The sequence below is a fragment of the Sander vitreus genome, chromosome 19, assembly GCF_031162955.1.
Source record: "Sander vitreus isolate 19-12246 chromosome 19, sanVit1, whole genome shotgun sequence".
Lineage (NCBI taxonomy): Eukaryota > Metazoa > Chordata > Actinopteri > Perciformes > Percidae > Sander > Sander vitreus.
Window position 1 is genome coordinate 2,248,120 of NC_135873.1, and position 27,538 is coordinate 2,275,657.

General features: G+C 40.6%; 1 protein-coding gene across 1 annotated transcript in view; it reads right to left on the bottom strand.

The window, feature by feature from the left end:
• The window catches only part of trpc5a (transient receptor potential cation channel, subfamily C, member 5a), a 68,285-nt gene extending 41,651 nt beyond the window's left edge, over positions 1–26,634 (bottom strand). Inside the window, exons 1-7 of the mRNA XM_078276606.1 lie at positions 26,602–26,634; positions 25,125–25,227; positions 23,293–23,543; positions 17,935–18,051; positions 17,731–17,793; positions 16,218–16,355; positions 14,903–15,109 (exon numbers count right to left, since the gene is read on the bottom strand). Coding sequence (XP_078132732.1) covers positions 14,903–15,109; positions 16,218–16,355; positions 17,731–17,793; positions 17,935–18,051; positions 23,293–23,543; positions 25,125–25,227; positions 26,602–26,634 — 912 coding nt within the window. The remainder of the gene's footprint in view (positions 1–14,902; positions 15,110–16,217; positions 16,356–17,730; positions 17,794–17,934; positions 18,052–23,292; positions 23,544–25,124; positions 25,228–26,601) is intronic.
• Between the last annotated feature and the right edge of the window lie 904 nt (positions 26,635–27,538).

Sequence of the window (27,538 nt, forward strand, 5' to 3'; positions counted from 1 at the left end):
CCTTCTTCTAACACCCCGTAGCTCCGGAGAATGTCTCCCTAGCTGCATCGGGCGGCTCTCCCTTATGCACTCTCCTTCCAGCGAGCTGCCTGCAACACAGTTTACAGCCCCACTAACGCGTACTGTCACCATGACAACAATAATCATCATTTTGTTGTGTACCAATCAAATCACCACTGCAAACAGTCCAATGGCCTTTCTATCCATTTTATTTCTATGTTGCTCACACAGCATACTGAGCTCCAGACTCTATCGTCACTCCCAAGCCTGTCCAGGGTTTTTTTCAGCTTTCTGCCCAGTGCATGTTGGGATAAGGAGCATCGTGTAATGATTCTGCACAGAAAAATCCACGTGTCTCTGCAGCACAAAAGCACTGCAAACATCAGCTGATTAAAGGAAGCTGAAGTAAAGAGTTAAGGTGCTCGGGTCACTTCATTCTGCTCCCGACATTAAAATACAATCTGCAAAGCTTCTTTCCAGCTAATTCAATTTCTGGGCAGTCGGCCACTAAACTCAGAAATATGCGAGCCGCCGCTACATAGCGCAGCCGCGGGTTAATTCAATTTCTCTGCAGCCTGATGTAATCTAAAGAAAGCAATATGGTAACCCAAAGCTATGCTAACACTGATTCAATCTGTCTGTGCACACGCTTGTGATTTATACCCACATATGGAGAGTGCTCATTTGAGTGCTCTTCCTCACTTATTCAGATTTTGGCTCTCACTCCATCTTTCTCCTGTCAATCATGCCGCTCATTGTCATCAAGACACTAGTCTGTTTTTCTATGTCCCACTCTTTACTTTTTGTTTCTAGCCACTTCTTCCGTTTCTACCTCCTCTCTCTGTCTCTCTCTCTCTCTCCTCTCCACCTTCTCCCATCTGTCTTACATTCTGTCACTCTCTCCCCTCACCTCAAATGAAACAATAAGGCATGATACTCGCACGATGTTTTGATCCAGACCACATAAACAGTACATACAACGATTCGATGGACTACGATATTTAGGCTACAAATGAAGAAATGAGCTCAGTATAAATACAGGAAACAGGAAAGGGCCTGACACAATCTAAAAAACACAATCTAATCTAATGTCAGTTATAAGAAAAATATATCTGTCACAGGGTACAAGTACTTTTACTTTTGATACTTTTAAGTACATTTTGCTGATAATACTTCTGTACTTTTCCTTAAATAGTAGTAGTTTGTGTGTGTAAGAGACAATAGTTCAGCAAAGTATCTGAAGAAAGGCAACTAACACAAACAATTTATGATGATAAGATAGAAGGTAAAATAATTACTGAACACTGCAGCTGGTGTGTGTGTGTGTGTGTGTGTGTGTGTGTGTGTGTGTGTGTGTGTGTGTGTACCCCTCTAACAAATGTTGACAGCAATAATTTATTTGGATGTGGTGAGTAAAACTTGAATGAAGGTAAATATATTACTCAGCTGTGGATTGCACGCACGCACACACGAGTAGACACTTGTCAGCACACAAACACTCAAAGAATGTATTATTGAGACGGCTGTTAATGTATTATTCAGGGATGCAGGAGGTATCACAGGCCCAGACAAAAAAAGAAATGTTAATTATTTAAACACACACAAACACAAAAGTCTCTCTCTCTCTCTCTCTCTCTCTCTCTCAGGGGTTTTATGGTGGGTTAAATGGGAGGACTTTTGCTAAACGTCCCCTTTGAATCTGCAGGTCGACTGGGGAGAAGAGACTGATCAGAAACAACAAGTAGAGCAAAGAAGAAGGAAACCGAAGAGAAAATATGAAACATACATGTCACTGTGATGTTGTTTCTTTAATGTTCAGTGGCTGGATTAATAAAAGTGAGGAAAGAAAACAAGAGGGAGAGAGGCTGGACAGTAAGAGAAGGAGAACAAATGAGAAAAGAGTTTTGGGGCGCCTGGATGGCTCACCTGGTTGAGCGTGCGCCCCATGTACGAAGGCTCAGTCCTTAATGCAGCGCCCGCTGGTTCAGTTCCAACTTGCGGCCCTTTGCTGCATGTCATTCCCCCTCTCTCTACCCTTTCACATCTTCAGCTGTCCTGTATAATAAAGGCTCAATATGCCCAAAAAGTAATCTTAAAAAAATTGTTACAAAGATATCATTTTCAGATATCAGCCAGGATTTCTGCCTCCATCCCACAGTGGAAGTGAAAGGATTTCCATTTGCTGCTCTAAGCCTCACAACATGACTAACAATGTTGTTTCAATGGTTACTTTGCAAAAACAACCAGTGTGTAAAACATAGAGGATCTCAGACATCGAATTAACACCTCAGACTCGTGAAAATCTCAGTATCAAACTTGTTTCTGGGGGGGTCTAATTAACATAAACGAGTACAAATGCAAAATATCAGTCCTTAGTCATGCAATTGAAACATGAAAAGTCCTCTTTAAACAAATGAGATATTTAGTTTGTGTGTAAAAAGCCTAACACGGTCAGTTAGCTTTAAATTACTAAAGCTACTGCGTCGAAAAAGATTCAAATGAAAAGTGGGAAAATACGCTTCTTCACTCTCTAGGTGAGAGTTAGATGAGGAAATTGATACCACTGTTATGTCTGTACCCTAATGCAAATATGAAGCTACTGTTAGCAGCCAGCTAACTCAGCTTAGCATAAAGACTGGAAACAAGGGAAAGAGCTAGCTTTGTCTAAAAGTGACAAAATACACCTACGTTTTACAGAGGGATTATATTCTGGAAATATTTCTCTGGACACTCCAAAACCTTACTGATCCCAATCAAGAAATAGTGTGGAACGTGTCTTCGTCGTTTTTTACACTGGGGTCAGCAAAAGAGACACAAACTGTTAATCGGTAACTAGTCTATATCCTTGACGTTCCACTTCCGGGATTGCTCTGGTGCCGCAGGAAATTCCACCGGATGCATGTATGTCTGTTTCCTTCCGCTTTCTTTGTGTTGTAATTTTAAACTCTGGTGGATTTATGAGGACTATGGTTAACTGCTCCTCAGATCTTTGCAGGGTAAATCCAGACCAGTCCCTCCAGGATTTCGCGATGTCGCGATCGCGCCAATTCACGCAAATTCAACCAATCACCGTGACTTTGGTGCAACTCGCAATTTTGACTAATCACCGCAACTTTTCCGCAAATTTGACCAATAACCGGAGTTTCCCGCGACTTCAACCAATCCCAGCAGTCCCACGTGCCAGACTTTGCATCAGTATGTGACTCTGAGAGCCAATGACCAAGCGGGAGTGAGAACGGGTTGACGTCACACGTACGTAAGACGAGACGTGTGTATGACTCGAACATCTCACATTTACCAACAAAACGTACAGCGAAGACCGTGCAAAACATTTCAGACCGTCCTGCCAACCTGTATACGTTTTAACATCAATGTATGCTGTAATGTTTTTTTCACTATAAAGTCGATGAAAGCGGGCGGCTGCTGTTTCCTGTCGGTGCTCTGCACCGGGTGGGGCTGCTCAGTTCCCCCCTGCAACTGACACACACACACACACACACACACACACACACGGTGCATGCAGGAAAAACCGGAGATGAGACCTACAGGATGACCTAAATTGAGGACAGCTACGCTCGTTATTGTAAGTGCAATGATAAGTTAAAGTCCAGTAAGTACTTAACCGTACTGTGTGTCCCAGCCCAGGATATGAAATTAACAATGTAAAGATCAACAACCCACTGACACATATGTCCAAATTTGATTCATTCAATAAATTATTATTTTTTGTCTTAAATCCACCAGCCATTATACCAACATTTGCAGCATCCTAAGCCTTTTTGGTAAGGTTACTAAGAAAACTCAGCCTAGAGTTTTGTTTCTCCCCCAAAACAAGTTAATTTTTAAAGAACTATACAAAAAAAAAAAAAGCAACTTTTTTTGCAACTTTCTCCATCTCCCGCAACTTCATTGCAACAAACAATACCATACAAAAGACATCGCAACTTTTATCGCATTTTTTACAAAATCTCCCACAAAATCAGGCATTTTGGGCCGCAACAATCTCAAAAAAAGGACACAAAATAATGGAGGGACTGTCCAGACAGCTAGCTAGACTATCTGTCCAATCTGAGTTTTCTGTTGCACGACTAAAACTACTTTTGAACGTACACATGTTCCACCAAAACAAGTTCCTTCCTGAGGCACCGTGGCTCTCGCACGACTATTTTACAGTGGCTCCGTGCGGAGCTTGGCGCCGCCCGTGACGATTGTGATTGGTTTAAAGAAATGCCAATAAACCAGAGCACGTTTTTTCTCCCATCCTGGAATGCTGTGTGGACCAGCCAGACCCAGACCCTGCGCAGCATGTGGATGGTCTGGCAAAGCGAGACTAATCGGTAACAGACTTTGTTACATTCAGTCAGAGCCAGGCTAGCTGTTTCCAGTCTTTGTGCTAATCTAAGCTAACTGGCGACTTTTGCTCACTGTCGTTAACTGTGGACAGTTTTCACCTTCTTCTTTTTTATTTTTACCATCAGACAGAAATCGTAAACTGTTGACTTTTTCTCTTCGTGCTATCCATTTTTTGTATGGATCTGTATCTTGCTTTTTTTTTTGGGGGGGGGGACTTTTTTTTCCTATCCCCCATCTCAAAATTGTTTTAATAACTCTCTCTTTTCCCTCACCATCTCCTTCTGATTGCTGTCATTTATTAAAATGTCACACAAACATCTCTTCCAAAAAATCCTGTTTGTCTTCCCAAACTCTCTTCCTACTTGGTCACTGGCAACACTTCCTTCCTGTCTCTTCTTTCCTCGCCCATTTTCAGTTTGCCCCTCTTACATAACATCCTTCACTTCTCTCTCTCTCCCTTTCTTTCCCCGAAATGTCTCCATCTTTCTCCCTGCAGGTTATCTAAAAGAACGAGACACATTGAGGGGAAGTAAAAATTGAGCGAACAAGGAAAGCTATATTCCTCCGCCCCGCTGTTTGTGACTCACTCTTTCTTTAGCTGACTCTATTTCTGTGCTGGTTTCCTCTGTTCCACCTCTCCACCTCGCTCTGGTTTTGTTTCTTCACGTCTTTCCTCCACCTGCCATGTCAGCTCATAAGCACCAGTCTGTCTATCGCTCCATCCCTCTTTCATCCTCATCTCCTGCATGATTTATCATCTGCTCTCCGCTTCCTGTTGCGTTTCCGTCAAATGAAACCTTGTTAACATTTATAAGGTCACCAAAGTGTTTCAGCTGAGTTTCCATCAGCTTGGCGCTTCCTAAATGTCAGAAATGAACACATCAGCTAGACGAAATGGAGAGTATTTATGGTATGGATCAGTGTTTGCGTTTGTATTTCACTTCAGTGTAATATTCATGCCTTTCTTCATAGACAAGAACAAATAAGATAAATGTACTGAACACCTTACCTTAAAAACATTGTGGAGACTTTAATTCAAAAAGTAAATAGTATGTATGACTTATAAAGTGCTCATATTATGCTTTTTGGCTTTTCCCCTTTCCTTTATTGTGTTATATATATTTTTTTGTGCATGTCATAGGTTTACAAAGTGAAAAAAAAGTCCACCCCAAAGGGACTTACCATCTCCAACAGAAAACACTGTTCACAAACTGCTCCAAACAGCTCTGTTGTAGTCCAGCCTTTACTTCAGAGACAAATGCTCGTCACTTTGTAACAAGTTATAATGCTTGCCTAGCTGCTAGCATGGCACGCCCTCATACTCTGCTTCTGACTGGCTAGTAGTCCTTACCTAGCTACTGTGCATGCGCGACTCCCAACAAAGATGGAACAGAAGTGAGATGCCTCCCTCTGTAGCTAAAACAGAGAGCTCAACACACAGGGGGAAAAGAGGAGCTGCAGCAACGTGCAGTACAACAAATATATGGTGTTTTTTGAAAATTAAACCATGTAATCCTATTCTGGTATAACCTCTAAATACAATTATGAACCTGAAAATGAGCATAATATGAGCACTTTAAAAAGGCATAAAATCATTGCTTTATATTTATTAAATGTATTATTAAATCATTTAGTCCAGTTGATAACAGTAAAAACTGATTCCATCTCTTGATAACTGCTTGATTTCTTTAAAAATAACTTTAAGACTCTTAACGCAGTATTGGGCACGTTTTGTAATTCCCTAGGTTATAAATGGAAACTCAGCATCTCCATCCCTTTTCTTTCTCTCCCCTATTATCTTGCTCTCTGCAACAGGAACAGAGGAAAGTGAATTATTTGAGTTGCTTTGGAGAGTCTCCGAGCTCTCCCTCTCTGTCAGCAGTGTTAGACGGATTAACACACAGACACAATCTTACACACAAGCAGTACTTAACAGTGCCAAGCAACACGGTGAGGAAAAAATTGATTCACGGCCTCTGTCTATCCATCACTTTCTCTCTGCTTTTTTCTCTAGAGGTCTTGCTTTCATTGCTCTCCTCACAATTTGAAGTCGGGTTCAGATCAGGTAACGATCTGGCCAATATTGTGCCAACATCAGGTCAGGATCGGGCCAGAATAAGATTAGGATCATGGTTGGTAATGAGCCGGGATCGGGCTAAAATCAGGTTACAATCTGGCCAAGATCGGGCAAGTATGAGGGCCGAGATACTTTAGTTCAAACTCTTCAAATCGACGTTGAGTGTCTAACCTTGTGATGATGCATCAGACTATTTCTGCATCAGAAATTTATTTTTTCATCCTCTTCACTTCTTCATTACTCTTTTTCCTTGCTTGCATGTCTGTTCTCATCTCTCCATCTCCTTCATCCCTCACATACTCTCTCAGCCATCCATTCTTCATTATGCTGCTGTCATCACTTCTTTATTACCTCTGCCCTTCGCTGCGCCCCCCTCTCTCTCTCTCTCTCTCTGCTTCTGATACAGCTGATCGTTACACCATCAGGCCCTGGGGCAATCTTCGTTTGTGTGTTTCAGCTTCAATTAATGAAACTACATTTATGTATTTGTGTGCGTTTGTGTTTACGTGTATCTGGTAGTGTTTGTGTGTACACTGGTGTGTGTATCCATGCAGGTGTTTAACTTGTCACTGTGCTCTTGCCTCAGCGCTAATAAACACCAATGATCCATGAAGACACAACTCCCATTTAAATGGCAGCCTTAATTATTAAAAGGTGTTTGATTGGGATGCAGAGATCTGCACAAACATCAACCTGAGACCTGAACCCAAACCACGAGATGTGACCTGACTGAACCAAACTCGTACTTCTGAGACCTGAACCTCACTCGAGAAGAGAACAAAATAATTTCTTTGGGCACACAGAAAGGCTTTCAGAGGAGAAGAAAAATAACACATGTGGCAACAATCCACTTTTATATCAGGCCTACTGTGCATAAAATAAAGCTTTTCCCTTTCCCAAAACTCTCCACAGCAAGTGCCCTGAAACTACAAATGTTGACGTTCAAGTGCATTTAAAGGCCTCTTTGGACAAGTCTATCACAGTTATCCTGATGTCATTAACATCTTATTGTAATGCTGAAATTGTACTTGGTCATTCCTCTTTAGTAACTTCTTTACCTGCTCTCCAGTCCCATCTATCTTCTCTGCTTATATTTATAAATTCTCCATCAGGAGAACGGTACTGATTCTTTATTCAACTCTCTTCTTTCCTCTTTTTTCCCCCTTTTCCTCCATGCTTTCTCATCCTGCCTCTCCTTCCTTCTTCTTCTTTTATTTCCTCTCCTCACTCCCTCTTTATTCGATCCCCGTCTCTTCTGTGTCTCCTCTTGACACTTTTTTTTTTCAGTTACACTTATTTATCAGAACACCCAGAATGCACTGCGGAGGTGTTAGGAAGGGTATACGCCACTTTCCTACACCTCGCTGCCAGCCAGCTGGACATAGCTCGGCATGATGGGTAACCCGTGGCGTGTGTGTATATGTGTGTGTGTGTGTGTGTGTGTGTGCGTGCACGATTTTCCCATTAAGTTGAAACCACCGAGTTGAAACCCAAAGTTACTTTGGCGTTACGTAACTTCTTACAATTCAAACCCCAACTCACTGTTCAACCCCCCCCCCCCTCCCCCCTCCTCGCTCTCTCTCTCTCTCTCTCTCTCTCTCTCTCTCTCTCTGTTCAGTTTAGCAAAGGAAAGGTTGAAAGCTGGATCAATAACCATGACCTCATCTACAGGTAGCGGAGAGCAGAAGAGACAAGAAAGAAGGAGGAGAGAAGAGAGAAGAAGAGAGGAGACAATAAAAACTGAGGGGACTCAAATAAGAGACGAGAGGAGAGGAGGAGAGGAAACAAGGAGAGGACCAACCAAATGAGAACAGTAAACAAGAAAGAGGAGAGGGAACAAGATGAAAAGAGAAATTAAGGAGAGAAGGGGAAACAAAAAAGGGGACGAGAGGAAGAGAAGCAAGAAGAAGAGAGGAAGTAGGTAGGTGAGGAGGACACAAGAGGAGGAAGAAGGAGAAGAAGAAGGAGAAATACTAAGGGGATGGAGGAATTTTACGGATGGAGGGGAAGTGGAATGGATGACCAGGTCTCCCAGGAGACAGAGACACAAGGTTAAAAGGCACAACGGAGAGAGGGAAGAAAAGAAGATGGAGCCAAAGAGGAGTGTGTGGAATGCTGAGCTGGACTGTGCGTGTGTCCGGCAGCATGAATTGATCCCAGAGAGCCATGGAGAGTATATTGGAGATGCAATTTGCATTGATCACATTGGAGAATGCTGACGAGGGTGTGCGCAGACGCACACGCACATCCTGCAAAGGTATTTTTCCTTCATTAGCAAAAAGCTAAAAATATGTGCTACTGCTCAGTCACACGTATTACAAAAATGGGCGGTTTTGTTCGAAAGGTCAAACTGTATGCACCAACAATACACAAGAACACAAAGAGGAAGAGCTCATTCTTTAACCAACTAACATGCTCACAGCTCAATGAGGCTGCACTGCTGCTTCAAACTAAATGCTAGTGGGTTTAAGTCTGTAGTATGTTTAAAGTGGACAGCATAAAGCATACCTAAAATGAAGTGCTGTTGATGCACTCAATTGTCCCACAATGCAATGCACAGAGGAAATGGAGGAGCAGTTCTCAGGTTGACAAAAAGGAAATAAATTGAGGTTGATGGTAGTACAGCTGCAGATTTATCAAACCAACCTAGAAAATCAGCATTATCAAAACACAAATTACAATACGCAACAATTGACTGCACAATTGCTTAATAATGTATGAATGTGTGCACATGTGTGGACACGTGCATGAGCATGCAAATGTATGCATGTGTGTGTGTGATGTCCTAGAGAGACAATGCAGACACTGATATGCAGGTCTCAGTTTCCCATAAAACACACACACACACACACACACACACATTATATAATTTGCTCTAAAAGCCTGGTGTTGGTGATAACACTTAGTGTATGTCACTTTGACCTCCACCATACAAAACACACACAACACAACTGATATACAGGTCTCAGTTTCCCATAAAACACACACACACACACACACACACACACACACACACACACACACTTTGTCTATCTGTGTTTGTGTGTCCTCCTCCATTCTCTGTTCAGCTTTCAGTTTTCATCTTTGCATCTGTGTCACTTCACTGACTTTTATTGTGAGACAATGCTGCCAAAAAAAGATTGTCGAGGCATCTGTAGTGTGCACACTTTAAGACTGTGTGGCAGTTTTTAATGCAACCAAGATTTGGATATGTGTACGTACAAAAAGGCAAAACAGACAGTATGATTTGCACAGTTACTGTAATGAAAGAGTGATGAAAGTTGCTTATTTTGGTTCTGAATATTCTAAGATTTCATTTTAGAGTTGTATCAAAGGACAAATGACTGTATTGACAAAAACAAAAACCTGCATAACATGACCAGATACTTGGTGTATTTCAGAATAATACTATAAGGACTACAGGACTATACTTATACAAATACTTGATACAAAGTTAAGTACAAATATTTGGCTTGAATAATGGGAAGAGCCGGTACGAAAGTAACGTAGTACGAAAGTAACGCGGTACCACTTTTACACTATATTATCGTCAAGGCTGGGTATAGTTCAACCAATTTTGATACTAAGACTATGAATTTTATACCGATTCCTGAACGAAACTTTTTGTGTTATGAAATCCATTTTAACTAGGGCTGTCAAAATAATGCGTTAATTTCGATTAATTAATCTGAGAAAAAATAACGCGTTAAAAAAATTAACGCAGATTAATCCATTCCATATTGACGTTTGCATACAGACGAAAATCTGGTGCCACTGATATGTCTGACTACAGCCTTGTGGTGCATTTGAAGTTATTGTAAATGTCCTTTTCCTATCTGGTTGTTGTTTTTGTCGTTCAACAGCAATTTACTAGTGAAATAAGTTATTGTTATTGTTATACATTATTATTAAATCATTTAATTTTGACCATATGGCCTTAACAATAAACAAGCCGTTCTTTAATGTCACCAACTGTTGTTTAGTACCCTTTTTTTCTCTTTTCTTTTTTTACTTTCTTAAAAAGTATTGGTTCAGGCACCGTTAATTATGTATGCGATTAATTTCGATTAATTAATCACAGAGTATGTAATTAATTAGATTAAATGTTTTAATCGATTGACAGCCCTAATTTTAACAAATAGAAATTACAACATTTTACATTATGGTAGCTCCTTTTACATATGTGACGCACACTGTAGTCAAGCATCTCAAAATACAACAGCACACACACACGTGAGCCCGTCTCTCTGTGTGTAACGGAGTTTTTCCTGCATGTGACGTGTAACGTTAGACAGCCAATCACCAGCGTCATTAGTTCTTGGTAGCAGCATGCTGCGTGCTAATTGGCTCACTGACGCTGATAAGATTTACACCTTAGGTATTAAAATTGAGTATTGGTATTAAAATGTTTCGATACTTAATACTATGGAGACAATTGGGTCAGTACTTAAAAAGTGTTTGTGTGGCTATAAGAGCTGTAACAATTCCAAATTTTGCTGTATAATAAATAGTTGCGAATAAGAATCTAATTGTCTCTTTCGGTCATATTTTAAAATATTTATTTATCTATCACTTTTTTTTAAGAAGTAAAATTTTAAATGAATCCCGGGATATGTCTTTTGGTTGTATCCCTGTTATGTGACCCACATAATGTAGTAACACAGGTACACAGCCTATGAAGTAAACCACGCCTCTTTTTATCATAAAACATTTTTTCGAACTGTATCCCCTCTCGTCACTTTTGGTGCTAGGAACGTGTATGGGGTCAAGTGCCAACAACTAACAATTGAAATAATAATACTATTATTTAGTCCGACAAATAATCACTCGTCAATTTGACAATTATGTAATAATTTTTACAGGCCTAGCAGCTATTTCAGTGAAGACATACATAGTTGCTCTAACAGCCCTCTTCCTCTTCATCACTTCATCTTTCTCTCTCCAGCTTACCCTCCATCTCCTCTCACTTGTCGACAATTCGAGAATGTCGTATTATAACCACTGACAGCTCTCTCGCTCTCTTTCTTTTTCTCTCCCTCCCTGCTTTCAAACTCCATACATCTTCTCATTGCACTCCTTATTTCCTCTGTCTGTCTCCTCGCTCTAAATTTGAGAATGTGTCTTTTTTTAGGGGCTGAGAGTCGCTCCTGGAGTCTCCAGAACGCCACGGGATGTTTTGAAAATAATAAGACTTTTCTATTTTCTGTCTGAGTCTTACTCAAAGGACTACTCTGCTAGAACTGCAGCCGATTAAACCTCCCAGCAAGGTGTCGTCGATGGCAGCCCACTTCAGTGCAGGCAGGCAGGCTGCAGTCGAGTTTCTCTGAGTCACATCGCAAGAAAACATGACGGATATTTAATTAAGATATCTAAGGTGCAAATTAGTGAAGGAAATATGAACATATAATGTTGGAATAATATGAGATTGGCACCAGAGAATTATTTGGATCAAAGACTTTTTCAAGCAATTTACAAAGGATTTGATTGTTTGGTTCGTAAAAAAATAAATAATAATAATAATAATAGTGAGAAATGGCATCAAAATTACCCAGAACCCAACGTGACACCTTCATAATGTTTGTTTTGTCCGACCAACAGTCCAAATCTCAACATGATTACTGATGCATGACAATTATAAACATTAAAAGGAAAAGCAGCAAACCTTCACATTTGAGAAGCTGGAATGATGAAAAGTGTTTACATGACAAAAGATATTTTTTTAAATAGCTGCCAAATGAGTTTCTGTCAATCGATTTATCAGCTAGCTGTTAAATAAATGTAGTGGAGTACAAAGTACAATATTTCCCTCTGAGATGTAGTCGAGTAGAAGCAGAAAGTGGCATGATATTAAAATACTTAAGTAAAGTACCTCAAAACAGCTCAATTTATTTTTGACACCTCAAAAAATTTAAGTGTACGCTTTATTTACAATATGTTCACTGCTTCACCTTGCCGTCAGACAGCCCTTTACGACGCGGAACTGAAGCTGTTATCTCTGCTCTCTTCAAAGGCACCAGACTCCTGACTCCTCCGCAGAACACGGGTATTGTTGGTCTACAGCTGCCTCCATTGGTTACTTAGTTTGTGTTATTGTGTGACGTTGGTGTTCAAAAAGGGTTACTTAGGATTCAGCAAAGTCACACAATATTCTAAATAAAGCGTACACATGGAGAAGTAGCTCATAAAATCCCACTTCAAAAGATCCAAACCATCCTTTTGAATACAGCATTTAAGTAAATGTACTGCTCACGAACTGTGAGATGTAATACATGACGTATTAAGTCATCACCTCTGTCACTACTACACATGGGCAAGAAAGCATCTCTTCGTCTCTAACACACATCTAATTTACCTCGATGTTCTTCCCCATAACTACTCAGGAAAGACGCCTTTTATTTTTTCATCAATCCTTTACTTTCACCTGCTTCTTTAGCCTCTGTCCACCATACCAGGGACATAAATTTCATCCTAAATCTTCACCTACGTCACCACTCCTGCCTGGGCAAACAAATACATCACTGTTCTGTCTTCCCTCCATCCTCCTAAATCCTTCAGCCTGGAAAAGCACTTCACTTCCCGACATCATCCCGTTAATCCCTCTCTCCATCATGCCAAATGTTTTGCCCGATCAACACGCCTTCAAGGGTGAAAGAGTCATTCACTCATCCTGTTCTCTTTGTTCATCAGTACCATCTTCCAAAAAGCATTTGCACACGTATAGATGAAGCAAAGTATAGCCTTGTGTGTGCATCTATTTTATTTTGTACTTTCTGCTTGCACTTAAGAACCACAAAGTTTATGTGTAAGAAAAAAAACCCTCTCACTAAAATTTTTACCCATGATCTTCCCTTCCTGTGGAGAAAAAAAAATGTCACCACTGTGTCTAGCACTCTAGCAGTCTTTCGCCTTCAAACCTTCACCTGTGTCACCTCTCCTGCTCCAGAGACAGAAATCACTTCACTTCCTGCTCTTATGTCTCCCTCAATCCATCTACGTATCATCCCGTGGCTGCTGTCATCCCTCCTCTCCTCCTCTCGCTCTGTCCTTCCACTCCAGCTTTCATCTGTCTGGCAGTATCCCCTTTATTTAGCAGCAAGCTGGAAACAGCAGGGAACAGACAGGAGGACGGACAGAGAGAGAGAGAGAGAGAGAGAGAGAGAGAGAGAGAGAGAGAGAGAGAGAGAGAGAGAGAGAGAGAGAGAGAGAGAGAGAGAGAGAGAGAGATCGCCTTGGGGTTTTCTAACTGTTTCTTTCTCTAACTCTATCTCATCAAATCTCAATCTCTTTATTGCTCATGCGCTTGCTTGATCCCTCCAGCTCTTTATTCCTCTCGCTTTCTGTCCCATTAAATCTCTCCCTCTTTCTCTTTGCTCGCTTTGTATCTGCTCATAGTTTTCACACAGCTCATTATCTCACTCAGCCACATCCCTCCCTTCACCATTCACCCTCCGTCTCACCGGCTCACTAGCCCTCCCTCCCACACTCTGTTTCTATTGTGTACATCCTGTTGTGTTCTGACTCTCCTCTGACAAGTCCCACGATTCCGCAAATACAAGAAAATGTAAAACTGCAGGAGTGTGTGTTTTGACAGATGTAACTAGGGCAGATGCTTCTAGTCCATTATCCTCAAATGGTCACATATGGAAAAATTATATAAATATTTTTGACTGTGTCGTTTTTGGTTTTTCACGATACCAAGTGCTGCTAAACTACGTCACAGTCAGTCCCCTGCTGCAACGGACAGTACAGAGACAGCAAGAGCGTAGCACAGACGCAGAGATCCAGAAACGCTGGCCAATCAGAGCATACGGGGCTTTTTCGGGAGGGGGGCTTAAAGAGACAGGCGCTGAAACAGAGCAGGTGGATAGGTGAATACAGGTGCATCAGCCATGGGCAGTATGAGAATAATAATGTGTTTTTTTAACGCTTGTAAACATGTTCTAGTAGAAACACAAATATGAATGTGAAAATGAGCAAAATAGGTCTCCTTTAACATACAAAGTCAGGGCCTCACTAAAGTCTAAAAGAATTCTTCCTGAATCCAAACGTTTTCCCAATATTTCACTCTGGATTAAAGTGTTGTACTGACACATCAACACTTCCATCCCTAGAGCCGTGCTGCAAGTGTGTTCTGCTGGTATTTGATAACCAACCTTGACACCAGGGAAGGTGCACACACATTGATCAAATTAACTACATCCACAAGCACACGCACAAGCACACGCACAAGCACACGCACAAGCACACACACACACACACACACACACACACCCATTTTCAGGTGAATATGCTTGCTCTTTCAAAATGTCACTTTTTCAGTAACCAAGGAAAGGACAGTTGTTTCAGGAGGATGACTGAGTATTTCTGGCCTCATATAGAGAGACTTTTAAGAGATTGAAGATAAAAAATAAAAAAAATAAAAAATAAAAGATCTGTACCCCTCTCCAGTCACTATCCAGGAGGAGTACCTACCTCTTTTTGGTGGTATTTGATGGCCAGTTTGAGCTTGGCCAGGTCGTGGCACTGCCTGGGGTCCAGTTCCTCGCTCTGGTCGTTGTCTCTGTGGTTCAGGATGGTTTCCAGCTCTCTAGAACTCCTGGCCTGGTCCAGAAGGTCTTTGGCGAACCGCTTGCACTGCTGCGACAGCTCCTCGTACTCCTGACGAAACTCGTTCTCCACCTGAGAGGAGGAAGGACAGTACAGGTTATGAGAGAGAGTGGTAGGAAACCCTATTACTAAGTATTCACAATGGGTCTAAAGCTGTCCAGAACTTTTACTTCATCAGCTCAATACTGTCCCTATCTCTTTGGAATTTGCACTGCTGCAACAGCTTCTTGTGCTTCAAAAATAAAGGTATTGTTAGCCAAGATAAAACATATTCTTAGGCTGAAGGAATTACTAGAGAAATCCTGAATAGGTGTGAGGGAAAGCGCGCTATAAAATAGAAGTAAGCAGTATCTTTTAGTAGCATAAGTGACGGACACACACAAGTTAAATGGGTAACAAATGATTTTGGATGCTGCTGCTTCCACAGAGGATCTAAAAGCCCATTGCGTTTAGGATGTGGCGTCCCTCCAGTGGAGTTCACTTGGGTCTTCTGAGAATCGATGCCAAGGAGGACTGAAGCTGCTCCTGAAGGCTCCTGGCGGATCAACAATTTATTTTGACACACATAAGTCTCATTTAATGTGATAGTAAGCGGTTTATTGCAGAAATAAAAACTGGCAGAAATGATGAGGCCTATATCGGTCCAAGCACTTAGCTGACTCTACAGCAGACTAAACAGCATTGCAGAGGAGGGTCTGGCTAGTCCACACAGCATTCAGGGATGGGAGAGAAACATGCTCTGGTTTATTGGCATTTCTTTCAACCAATCACAATCGTCTTGGGCTGGTGCTAAGCGCCGAGAGGTGCCACGGTGCCTCTGCAAAATAGCCTCAGGAAGGAACTCGTTTTGGTGGAACATGTGTACGTTCAAAGGTTGTTTTAGTTGTGCAACAGAAAACTCAGATTGGACAGATAGTCTAGCTAGCTGTCTGGATTTACCCTGCAGAGATCTGAGGAGCAGTTAACCATAGTCCTCAGAAATCCACCGGAGTTTAAAATTACAACACAAAGAAAGCGGAAGGTAACAGGACATCTGGCCGAAAAGAACGAAATATGGCGGAATTTCCGGCAGAACGAGAACAATCCCGGGAGGGGAACGTCGTGGATATAGACTACAAGATCTGTAACAAAAGTCCTTGGGCAGTGGACACACAAACTCAAAAGGCATCGATATCCATACCTTGCTGAGCTCTTTGAGTTCCCAGCCCAGTCTGAAGGCAGTGAGGATGGGATCTTCACTGGAAAGCGCGATGAGGGAGGGCGAGGCCAGAGCCTTGTAGATGTTGAGTCGAGACCTGGAATGTCGAAGACTGTCGACCTACAGAAACAGGCACAGAGAGACAAACAAGGGGGAAAATATTGATTTATCTCCTTCCTTTACTTAGAAGTACAAATACCAAAATGTTAAAATAGCCTACTATATATATATATATAAATAAAAATAATAAGAAATATTATCAACTAAAGTTTTGAAAGTAAAATCACTTATTTAGCAGAAAACCAGCCCTCATGACTGATGTAGTAAATTATATTATTAGTACTGATGCATCAATGCATCAGCAGTATTTTACTATTGCAGCTGCTCGAGATGGAGCTACTTTTAACCACTTTAGATACAGTTAAGTAGTTTAGTACAGTGGTTCCCAATGTATTTATTTATTTTCTAAGTTTGAGACTCTGTACTCTTGAAGGCAGTAGGCTATAGGATGTCAGGCAGAAACCGTTTATCTCCATATTTCGTCATCTTATTTTTTTTTTCATAAATCAATGCTGTTGGTTAACCTTAACATCTGTCTGTAAGTTTAACAAACATTTAAACAACGACGAGGCCATTTTGTCTGACTTCGTCTGAGGTACAGTAAATAGCTCAATAAAATGTTTTCAAATTAGCATTCTTTTATTTCCCTGAAAAACCACGGTTCTGGACATACGAGGTTTTCACCCAACAGCGACGATATGCTTTTTAAATTACAAAGCTGAGGTACAATTCTTTCACCACAGTATGTTATTTCAAGTTGAAATGCTGTAAATTATTTATTTGTGCATACTTGTGTTTGCAAACTGCTTGCATCAAATTGCCCCTAAAGGGACCAAGAAAGTATTTGAATTAATTGAAATTTTGAAGTTTTCTATCTGTAATTTGCACCACTGTATTGTGTTTTATACTTTAATGGTGGTTAGTTACAATAATTGTTTGTTACTGTACATGTGCTTGGGCTGCTGTTATGTGTTGGTGAGCTAAAACAAATCTCACATTAAAGTTGTCACTTTTGTATTCATGTGCAACAGAAACATATATTATAAACATCATTTTTTTATCGATACTCAGTGTGTTGAACCCAAAAACTGTCAAGTACCGGAAGATTCCCAGCCTTTTTTCCTTACTTGGAATACGTTCAAATTGTGTTTTCTTTAGTATGATTACATAACAAGAAGAAAATGAGCAAAGTACTTTACACTACAGAAGACAGATTCATTAGGAAGATGTATTATTTATTCAATGTATTTATTCAATTTATTCATGAGATGGAAACACAGGATAGAGAATGTGTATTCATGGCAGAGGAAATGAAAAGTATCTAATCATTTAGGAACATAAATGTCAACGCTGGAGGTACAAATTGGGAGTATTACTGTATATTATTGATTTTATGTAAACCAAACTGTGCATATCCAGAGAAATAATCACTCACCTCTGAACTGGATACACACTCGACACAGTCGCATCGTATCTGGTGTGGTCTGGGAATGGTGACCTGTACAGAACAACATCATCATTAAAGATGAATCTTCACAGCTAACATCTAATGCAACACTTAGCTACTCAATCAAAAAGGAAACGCATATCTACTCTTGCTATTTCTATATGACTTTTGCAGACAAACTAAAAATATCACCTTCCGCTGGACGAGGAGCTTGATGATCTCGTAGTTGTTGGTGTGAGCAGCGAGCATGATGGGAGTTATGTCTGGGGTAAACTCTGAAAACTGACTGTCCATCATCAGCGAGGGAACCTGAAGAACAAGAACATCTCTTATATAAAAATGATCATATATCATATGACAGGTGGAGGACAATGACTGGCTGATATCTAATAATGCATAATCCAAAGTCAGCTTGATGGTTTGGTTTTACCCTTCTAGTCAGGCTTGGAGTTCAACGGACAGAAAAACTAAACTCTAGTGAGCTTTTGTTGTGCAGTTAAAAAGCCATGATTCAGCTCAGCAAAATGTGGCAATGTTACGCTTTTAAGTGGAACAACTCAAAGCAAAAGACACTTTAGCCAACCGAATCAAATTAAACTCACTTGAATCAGATTAAAACTAATTATATTAGTGTAATGCATTCGACAAAGGAAGGTTCCTGCTGCAAAGGTACAATTAGTTACATCCTCTCCAAAAAACTCATTACATCCCTCATTGACGCGAGTCTGAACAGCTGCTGTCGTCTGAGAGAAACCCAGGTGGTCTGTTACTACAGAGGATAATGGATGTATCAGAAGAAGAGAGTTTAAAGGCTCAAACCAGTGGTTTTGCTGGTTTGAATCAAGGGTAAAATAGACTTGTCAATACATATTTTTTTTTTGGAGTTTTGACATTTGGATTTCATTTCAACAACTATATTAGTTATATGCAGCAGTGGATCTGCAAGTTTTTGACTGTATGTGTCTATGAGATCCTTAATTTCAATATTTTAGCGAACGTAAGAGGTAAAACTATAGAATTTCACAAACAAATGTAGAAGGATACATATTATTGAGTGTATGATTCACACACACTAAACTCCAAGACATCAGGAGTGTGAGGAGCAGAGTTGAGGAAGAGGGGGGAAGGAGAGCGCGCGCGCACACACACACACACACACACACACACACACACACTCTCTCTCTCTCTCATCTCTCAGAGGGAGAACCAAGCAGAGTGCTTCTCTTCACTCTCTGTCTATCTTCTGCTCCTCACCTTCTCTGTCTCCCATCTTCTCTTCTTCCTGTACACCCTCTGTTCTTCATTGTTTCCTTCCATCTTCTACTCGTCTGACCTCCTGCCGTCTTTGTTTTTCTATCAGATTCTCCTCTCTCTCTCTCTCTCCCCCTCTCTCTCTCAATTTTTTTTTTCCTCATCTGATCTCTCTCTCCTTGTCACTCTCTTTTTTTTCTTCTTCTCCCTGGCGTGATAAGAAGTGTGAGAGCAGCTGCCATCGCATGCTGATTGGAGAGACAAGGAGAGAGAACACACACACACACACAGACAGACACACACACACACAATAAAATGGCCTACATAGTTTTGATTTTATAATTTGAAAGTAGATCTGTTTCAAATGCTTTCATCTTTTCATGCTTCAAAATATCCCTGCATGTCCTGCTGCTGCTGGTGATGAGGACCGTTCAGAATACATTCCCACTAGGACTGACCCACATAAGAAAAGAAAAACCCTCTTTTGTGTTACGTTTTTTTGTACTATATGTTACATCAGAGGTTTTTCAAAACAAAAGGCGTGGAAATCCCAAAACTCTTTAAAAAAAATCTTGGACCAGCTGGAAAATGCATCGTCACAAAGCTGACAGGAAAAATGTAGATACGTGGTTCTCATAGGACAGCGCCACTACAAAAATATGATGATCAAACAGAATATGATGCACTACTGTAGATTAAACTAGCCAACAGTATATAAAGGAGTTAACATGAGCACAACCTTAAACATCTACAGCAGGAAAATGCAACATACACACTAATGCAGCAGGAATATTAATCCAGAAACATCAGATAGAACAGGAAACCTACTGGCAGGGAACATTTTACTGCACATATGAGTAATTTCACTTAAGTCAGGTTTTGAATGCTTTTTGAACACTTTTACTTGTAGTGGAGTGTTTTGACAGTGTGGTATTAGTAATTTAACTTCAGTAAACAATCTGAATACTTTGTTCATCAGTGATATTGACCCAGCCCAAGTCTCAGATACCAGTAGAGCTGTCCTCCTTTCAATACCTTCTTAGTCAACTATCACTAATCAATTAGTTGATTTAATCGACAGATCTGTAAAGCTGACCTTCTCCACAAAGAATCATGCACTTTAAATCTTGTGTTTACCAGAGATGGGCTCAAACGTTTCTTTAATAAGTCATTAAGCAAGAAAAAAAAAGCATAAAAAAATGACTAATCGTCTAAAGAAATCTTAGTCGACTAAAACCGGAACGACAGATTAGCCGACTAATCGACTAAGAGGGGGCAGCCCCATCGCAAAGACTGATTAAATCATTTAAACAGACATATTCTGCTGCTCACTTTTGCTCCGTACCAATTTAAACACAAACAAGCAGATAAATGGAAAAAGTATTTTTTTTTTTTTTGTCATGTTCTTTTCCAAGTTGAAAGTTATACAGAACAGTTTTTCACAGTTGTGAGAATATGGCTACTAAACAATTATCCTGTGACATCTAACCAAAAACGCTATCTCATTTGCCTCTTAACCCTCCTGTTGTCCTCGGGTCAAATTTGACCCGTTTTCAAAGTTTCTACATCAGAAATCTGGGTTTCTTTCAACCAAATTGCCCAAAAATAACACGGATGGTTACATACAACGCTCCTCGCAGGTGAAAGGATTAGGATCAGTTCATTTCTTTCATTGAATTTTGGGTGTTTTATTCAATTTTTATTGCATTGCAAAAAAACAATGAAATGGTTTCTAAACAGTATCCTGACTAAAAAACCTTACTCAAAAAATGTGACATAATTTCATATGAATGAGTTTTATTGGTTATGAATTACAAATACGTGTAAAACTAGTGGTAACAAGTTGATGTTAGTGGTGAAAACAATCCGGTGGAAATAAAAAAGCGCAGAAGAAGAAGAAGAAGCGACAGAAACCTTGAAAAAAGCGTCTAAAAAAGGGTTAATTTTTAAATTTTACCCGGGAGGACAACAAGTTGCATTGGTCGACGGAGTTGAGAGAGAGAGTTAGAGAGTCAGAGTTACGATGAAAGGCACTCGCCTAACCAACGGGGAAAATATGGGAAAAAAGCGTTATGCTCAAGCACATTTTGAGATGAGGGATCAAACCACCAACTTCCTTAACCACCTCCTTGACATTACATGTCATTTAGCTGACGCTTTTATCCAAAGCAACTTACAATTGCTATGTGTGTCAGAGGCTGCACACCTCTGGAGCAACTAGTGGTTAAGTGTCTTGCTCAGGGACACTCAGGATTGGTTGGTTGGTGTACCGCAGTGGGACTTGAACCCAGATCTCCCACACCAAAGGCATGGGTCATATCCACTGCACCATCACCACTCCTGTTCTCTTCCCAGAAGTCAAATGGGCTCTGTAGTGCACCACAGAGGGCCTTGTTAGATGCAGAGTCCCTCGTAGTCATTAAATACATCAATAAACACTGAAATTACAGAAGGTTGGGCTGCGAATCATGTTGTGATTTCATTTTCAACTAATTTATTGTATACTATTCAGGTTTTTAGTAAAAACAAATACAGGAAGTACAAATATATATACAAATAAATAAAACGGACTGCTAAATGTATGCAAAAATGCATGTTTTATATCCACACATCCGCTGATAAAAGTGCACACAAACACACGCAGATCAAAACAACCAAAAATTATCTTCAACTGCAGCAACACGCACACACACACAATCCTTTTTCTCACACACTTCACACATCAAAGGAAAGTGTGAGAGAGAGGCTGCAGAACCTTTCCTCATCTGCAATGCTCTGCCTCTCTTTGCATCTCTCACTCCTCATCTCCCTCTTTTCTTATTCCTTCCTTCTCTCTCTCTGTGTCCTGCACTCTTTTCCTATGTTTATTTGGCTTTGCTTCAGTTTCACCATCTTTCTTTCCCTCCCCCTCCATCATTCATGCAAATCTCCTTTCTTTTTGATTTTTGTATGCTCAAGGCAAAGATTGCTGCCTCATTCCTTCCATTCCTAGTGAGCTGGTGATGTAGAAAACTGAATTTGCTCGTAGTTAATCATGGAGAAGGAGCGGAAAGGAAGACAGGAGGAAGGACAGATGAAACAGGGGAGTGAGGGAGGATTAAGGGGGAAAGAGAGAGAGAGAAAGAGAGAGAGAGAGAGAGAGAGAGAGAGAGAGAGAGAGAGAGAGAGAGAGAGAGAGAGTCAGACTGAGTCAGATGGTGAGGGATGGCACAAAGGTCAACAGTTTTACTGGCTGGGAGAAGATAAAAGGCATTGACTACCTGTCAGCTGAGAAAGAGCAAAACACACACGCACACACGCATCTTAATATAGGTATCACATGCAAACACGCACGCACGTACGTACGCACACACACACACACACACACACACAGCTTCTCTGACTGAACCTCACAAATGTTGCTGTTTTTAGGTTTATGTGCTCAGAAACTTTTTTACATTTAACATTTCAGACATATAGTGTCAGTAAATAAAATAAGTGTGTATTCTCAAACGTGTGTGTATCAAGATCAGTGAAATGTGAAGTTTATGGTCTGATAAAAGTAATTAAAAAAGTAAGTAAGTCATTTTTATCTTAAAGACTATAGATGGGAATATGTTTGCCTTAACCTACATGAAGCGGTGTAGTTTTGTGATCACTTTCTGTGCGACATAAAATAATTGAGGATAAAAAAGTGGAGAGAAAGAGAAACAAACAGGGAGAAGAGAGACACGGGAGGAAGTGAACATGAGAGAGGAAAATAAAAAATCAGAAACAGAAACAGCAAGAACAGATTTGTTCCCATCCTCGTCCAACTGAGAGGCGACCAAAAACCTTCCCACAATCCTATGCTTTCGGCCAAGGGTTAGTTGCCATGGTGATGCAGAACCTCACAGGTCTGGGAATTAATGCACAAGAAGTCTCTGTTTTCTCCTCTCTTATCTTTTTGTCTTTCTGTCTCTCATTTATTTTAAAATGTTCCTCTCTCTCTCTGTGTGTGTGTGTGTGTGTGTGTGTGTGTGTGTGTGTGTGTGTGTGTGTGTGTGTGTGTCTCTGACACACACACACACACACAAATTCAGCAGACAGGCAGACATACATCCTGTATGTCTCTAAATCCTATTTCACAGTGTGTCTATAAAATGAGCTGTTTAATTTTTATCCTCTCAGCAGAATGTAGCATGGAGCAGTACAATGAATGGATGTACTACTCACTCATTATCTCTCTCTCACACACACACACACACACACACACACACAGATGAGTAAATGCAAACATGAGCATTCCCATGTGTTTAGATGCAACTAATTAACACACACCTGTTTCTCGCCGCTGGGCCTCCTGTGCGACAGCAGCAGCTCCACGGCGCCCACCACCTCCTTCCTGATGGCGTAGAGCAAGGCGTCGCCGGTGTGGATGCCATGGTCGAGCAGGAGCTCCATGATCTCCAGGTTCTCGTTCTCGATGGCGATGAGGAGTGCGCTGCGGCCCAGCGGGTCCAGACAGTTCACGTCCATGTTGTAGTAGACCTCCGCCTCGCGCAGGGCATGCTTGACACCTGCATAGTCACCTGGGGAGGTGGAGGAAGGGTGGAGGGGAACAGGCAGGTGGTGTTTAAGTGTGTCAGTTTTCCACCGTCAGTGATGGAGGTAGTATTCAGATTCTTTACTTCAGTAAAAGTGCTAATACCACACTATAAAAACAAAATAAAAGTCCTGCATTAATGGTTAACTTCATTTTTTTATAACCTGGACCCTATTTTCCTATGCTTTTGTGTCTAACTGACTAATGGGAGCAACTACCTTTGAAATTGGTCCAGTATTAAGCAAGACCGCTGCAGTTGGCAGCAGCGAAAAAAAGCTACAATGTAATCATTGGGCAATTGCGCAGCTTAAATTTTTATGTGCATTAAAGGTGCTTGTTCTGCCACTGACATGCCCATATTATTATTCAGGTGTCTGACAACATATTGGAAAGGATCCCTACAGAGATACACCTTTTTGTTAAAGAGTAAGATCCTTTTTGTTTAACATGTAACAGCACCAAAATCGCTAGCGCCAAACCCACCAGACTCCATTTAAATAAACCGTCATTTTATCATCATCGTAAAACGCACTTCATTCAAAGTCGACAGAAACAGAATAAAACTAAACAACTAAAAACTAACCTAAACAACAACAACACAAACTATTCCAGAAATCACCATTCTGGTTTGGTTGAAATAAACCTTTATTTCATCCATTTACATGTGAAAATATGCTGGCTCTACACATGCTAAAAGTAGTGTTTCAAATTTAAAAGAGTCTGGTGAGTTTCACAATGGCGATTTCGGAGCTGTTTCTAATTAAACAAAAAGGATTTAACTCTTAAAAAAAAGGTCTTTCTCTGTAGTAATCCTTTCCAAAATGTTTCTGTTCCAAAACTTTTAGTGGAGCGAAATTGACAGTGCACATTTGCCCTATGATTAGACAGATAGATCTTTTAATGTCATTGTGCTCAGAGTACAATGAAAATCTGTTCAGCAGCACTTCCGGTAGTGTGCATAAAAAATGGAATAAATAGAACTAAGTTAAGTAAGTAAGTAAGATTACACTGCAGCCTGGCTCGCGGCTGCCGGTCACAGCGTTCTCACTCAATACTGGACCAAAGATTAAAGATTATTCACTTAGACACCAATGGATGGGAAAACAGGGTCCAGGTTGAAAAATACAGCAAGTACCCTTTAATAAAAAGTATATTAGTGTAATCAGGAAAATGTAGTTGAAGTATAAAGGTATAACAATGTCCCCTGTTACTGTTATACCATTATATATTAAACCATTACATTATTAATACTCATGCATTAATGTAAAAGCAGGATTTTCGATCCAACATTAATCTGGATCATGTCGCCCCAAACTAAACAGGAAGCATGTGTTATGTTCTCATGCATTGTTCAAGGACAGTTTGACAGCACTAGCGTCTGCTGCAGCAACCTGTCATCTGTCGCAGAGATGACACCTGTGAACCGTTGGCTGCATCAGAGTCTGATTGACCAGCTGCTGCCACTGCTCAGCCACCGCCAAGTGTCGACTCATGACTCAGCATCATTTTAGCGGGTGAGGGGGATCAGCAGAATGAAGGTTTAGAGGGAACCATTATACTGCTATACCTTTCTCCACAGCAGTGAGGTAGGCCCTCTCCTCTGCAGACAGCTCCACCTCCGCCCGGACGATCTGAAGCGGGATGCGGTCGCGGTACGGCGAGTACGTCGCCTATACAAACACAAACAATGCCAACACAAAAAACTGTCAAATACAGAGAATCAAGTCTGTAAAAACACCACAAAAAAAAAACACATAAGCAAAAACAATCCTAGCTGTGATTAGCTGATAACTTCTGTGATTTATGATATACTAATATCAGGGTTCCCCCATGTGTTGCGAGCCTGGTGGCCCACCGGGCCTACGTTGCCCCCCCACCGGGCCTAAGCCACTGCAAATTATTTTGTATGGTATTTTTAAGCCTTTTTTTAAACTACAGTTACAGTGGGGCAGCTTGGTTGGAAACGTAGATGTAGTCATATTGTCAAATCTCCAATTAGATAGTAAGCACCTACTTAATGTTGGGCCCTATGGAATCTGCTTCTAAAGCTTTCAAATCCTCAATTTCGCGATCTGTCCATGATTCTGTTATCACAGAAACTATATTAGGCTACAGGGAAAATGAGCAGAGCTGCTTCATCAAAGAGCATGTATTTAATGAGTGAGGCGGTTGTTTAAAGTCAGTTTTTACGGGGTGTGACAAGTCTTGTTTCATCCGTCTGCATCGGGTTAAAGTTACTGGAAACTTTGTGTTGAACAGATGGATTTGAATCAGTAGCTCGGTGTTCTTTGTGTCGATGATGTGATCAGACAGAGATTTGTTTTCAAGACACAGACTACCGTCCCCAGAGCCATGTGACTAAAACTGTATATATTTGAGGGCTTAAACAGGCGTGTAAGTCAAATCAGCTGTTTGTTTTTTTGTTTGCAAATATGAATTTCTCTGTCATCTCTGCAAATTCCATGCAGTGCTGGATATTTTTAGAATCAGAATCATTGTAAAACATGTCACAACGGAATTAAAGTGGTTCTGGTGCCTAGAAGTATACATTCATACGCACACGCCATACCCCTCCACAAACTATACCCTCACAGTACACACATAATGGGACACTTACTCACGCCGTACTCTCACACCAAAAAATCTGGGAAAAGTACAAATGCAGTGCAAAACAGGCAAGATAATAATTTGGCATGATGAAGTCCTATTTCTGTAATTGAATGTTTAGAGTTGTGATGGCTTCATAAGTCAAGCTTTCGAAACTGAGTCAACATCATCCATCATCAGCGAGATACATAAAACAGCAGACCGTTGTTGAAAATATGAATTTGGTGTTGGACGATGGATAGACTGACAGACTTGTTTTATGAATGTGAGTCTTTGTGGCGAGTTTTAGACCTGAGGGCAATGAGTCAAATCCTCACATTGTCAAAGGGACTGTTTAAGCGATAACATTGATAACATTTGCTTTTAGGGTTTGGATAAGCCTGCAGGGACTTTATGGAAGTCACGACATTGTGTAACTGCGTTTGTGTTCGACTCACCTTCTTGTAGTACAACTGTGTCATGGGATTCATATGGCCGGTCTGGAAGAAATAAAGAAAGAAAGAAAGAAATGAGAGTTACTAAGGAGGACCAGGAAGAGGAATATCAACCGTGCTGCAATAAATTGAAGCAAATGAAGACTAATCTCATGAGAAAGAAAGTGAGATATTGTTTGCTTAAACAACTCACAAAGTCATGAAAGAGAAAGAAAGAGACGGCATTGAAACAACAAAACAGCTCAACATTTGCGTTGAAGCTGGCACATAACTCAGTCAAATCTGAACACACAGACATAATACACGTTTTTAGATTCTGTGTCTTACACCTTCTGAGGATTATCATTTTCTCGTTATGTCCATCTCAAATGTCTATAAATCCGCTTTGAAATTACAGAAAATAGACGCTCCTCTTGGACACTCCTAATAACTCATAAAGTTTTATTCAGTATCAAAGTAACCCAGTGATAGTTGTTTGTGCATACATGGGTACGTTGCGAACAGGAATGGCTAATCGCTTATTCTGCATACTTTTCAAGCTATAGTGCGTGGTTTCTGTCGCCCCCATTGAAGATTCTAAGTAATGATAACACAATGTCTGCGCATCCAGATTACACCTTTTTTCAGAGCTTATTTTTCAATGCTGTAAGTACACAAACAAACTCCAGCTGGTAGAAATCCGAGCAGCCGAGATCACAAAATCACAGCAAATGAAAGTGTCTGCATGGCACTGAACGATGAACTGTCCCTTTAAGATTGATGTAAACCTTATCTTTGTCTCGGCATGATTACGTACGTAGAGGGATAATAAACAACAATAATGAACTTTCACCCAAACCTGAGTGTGGACAGGCTGAAATCTTAAAATAACATTTTCAGACTTCTAATATTAAGTTTAAGATCGGCAAAAACACTCAACTTCGCCCAATTGTTTGACATT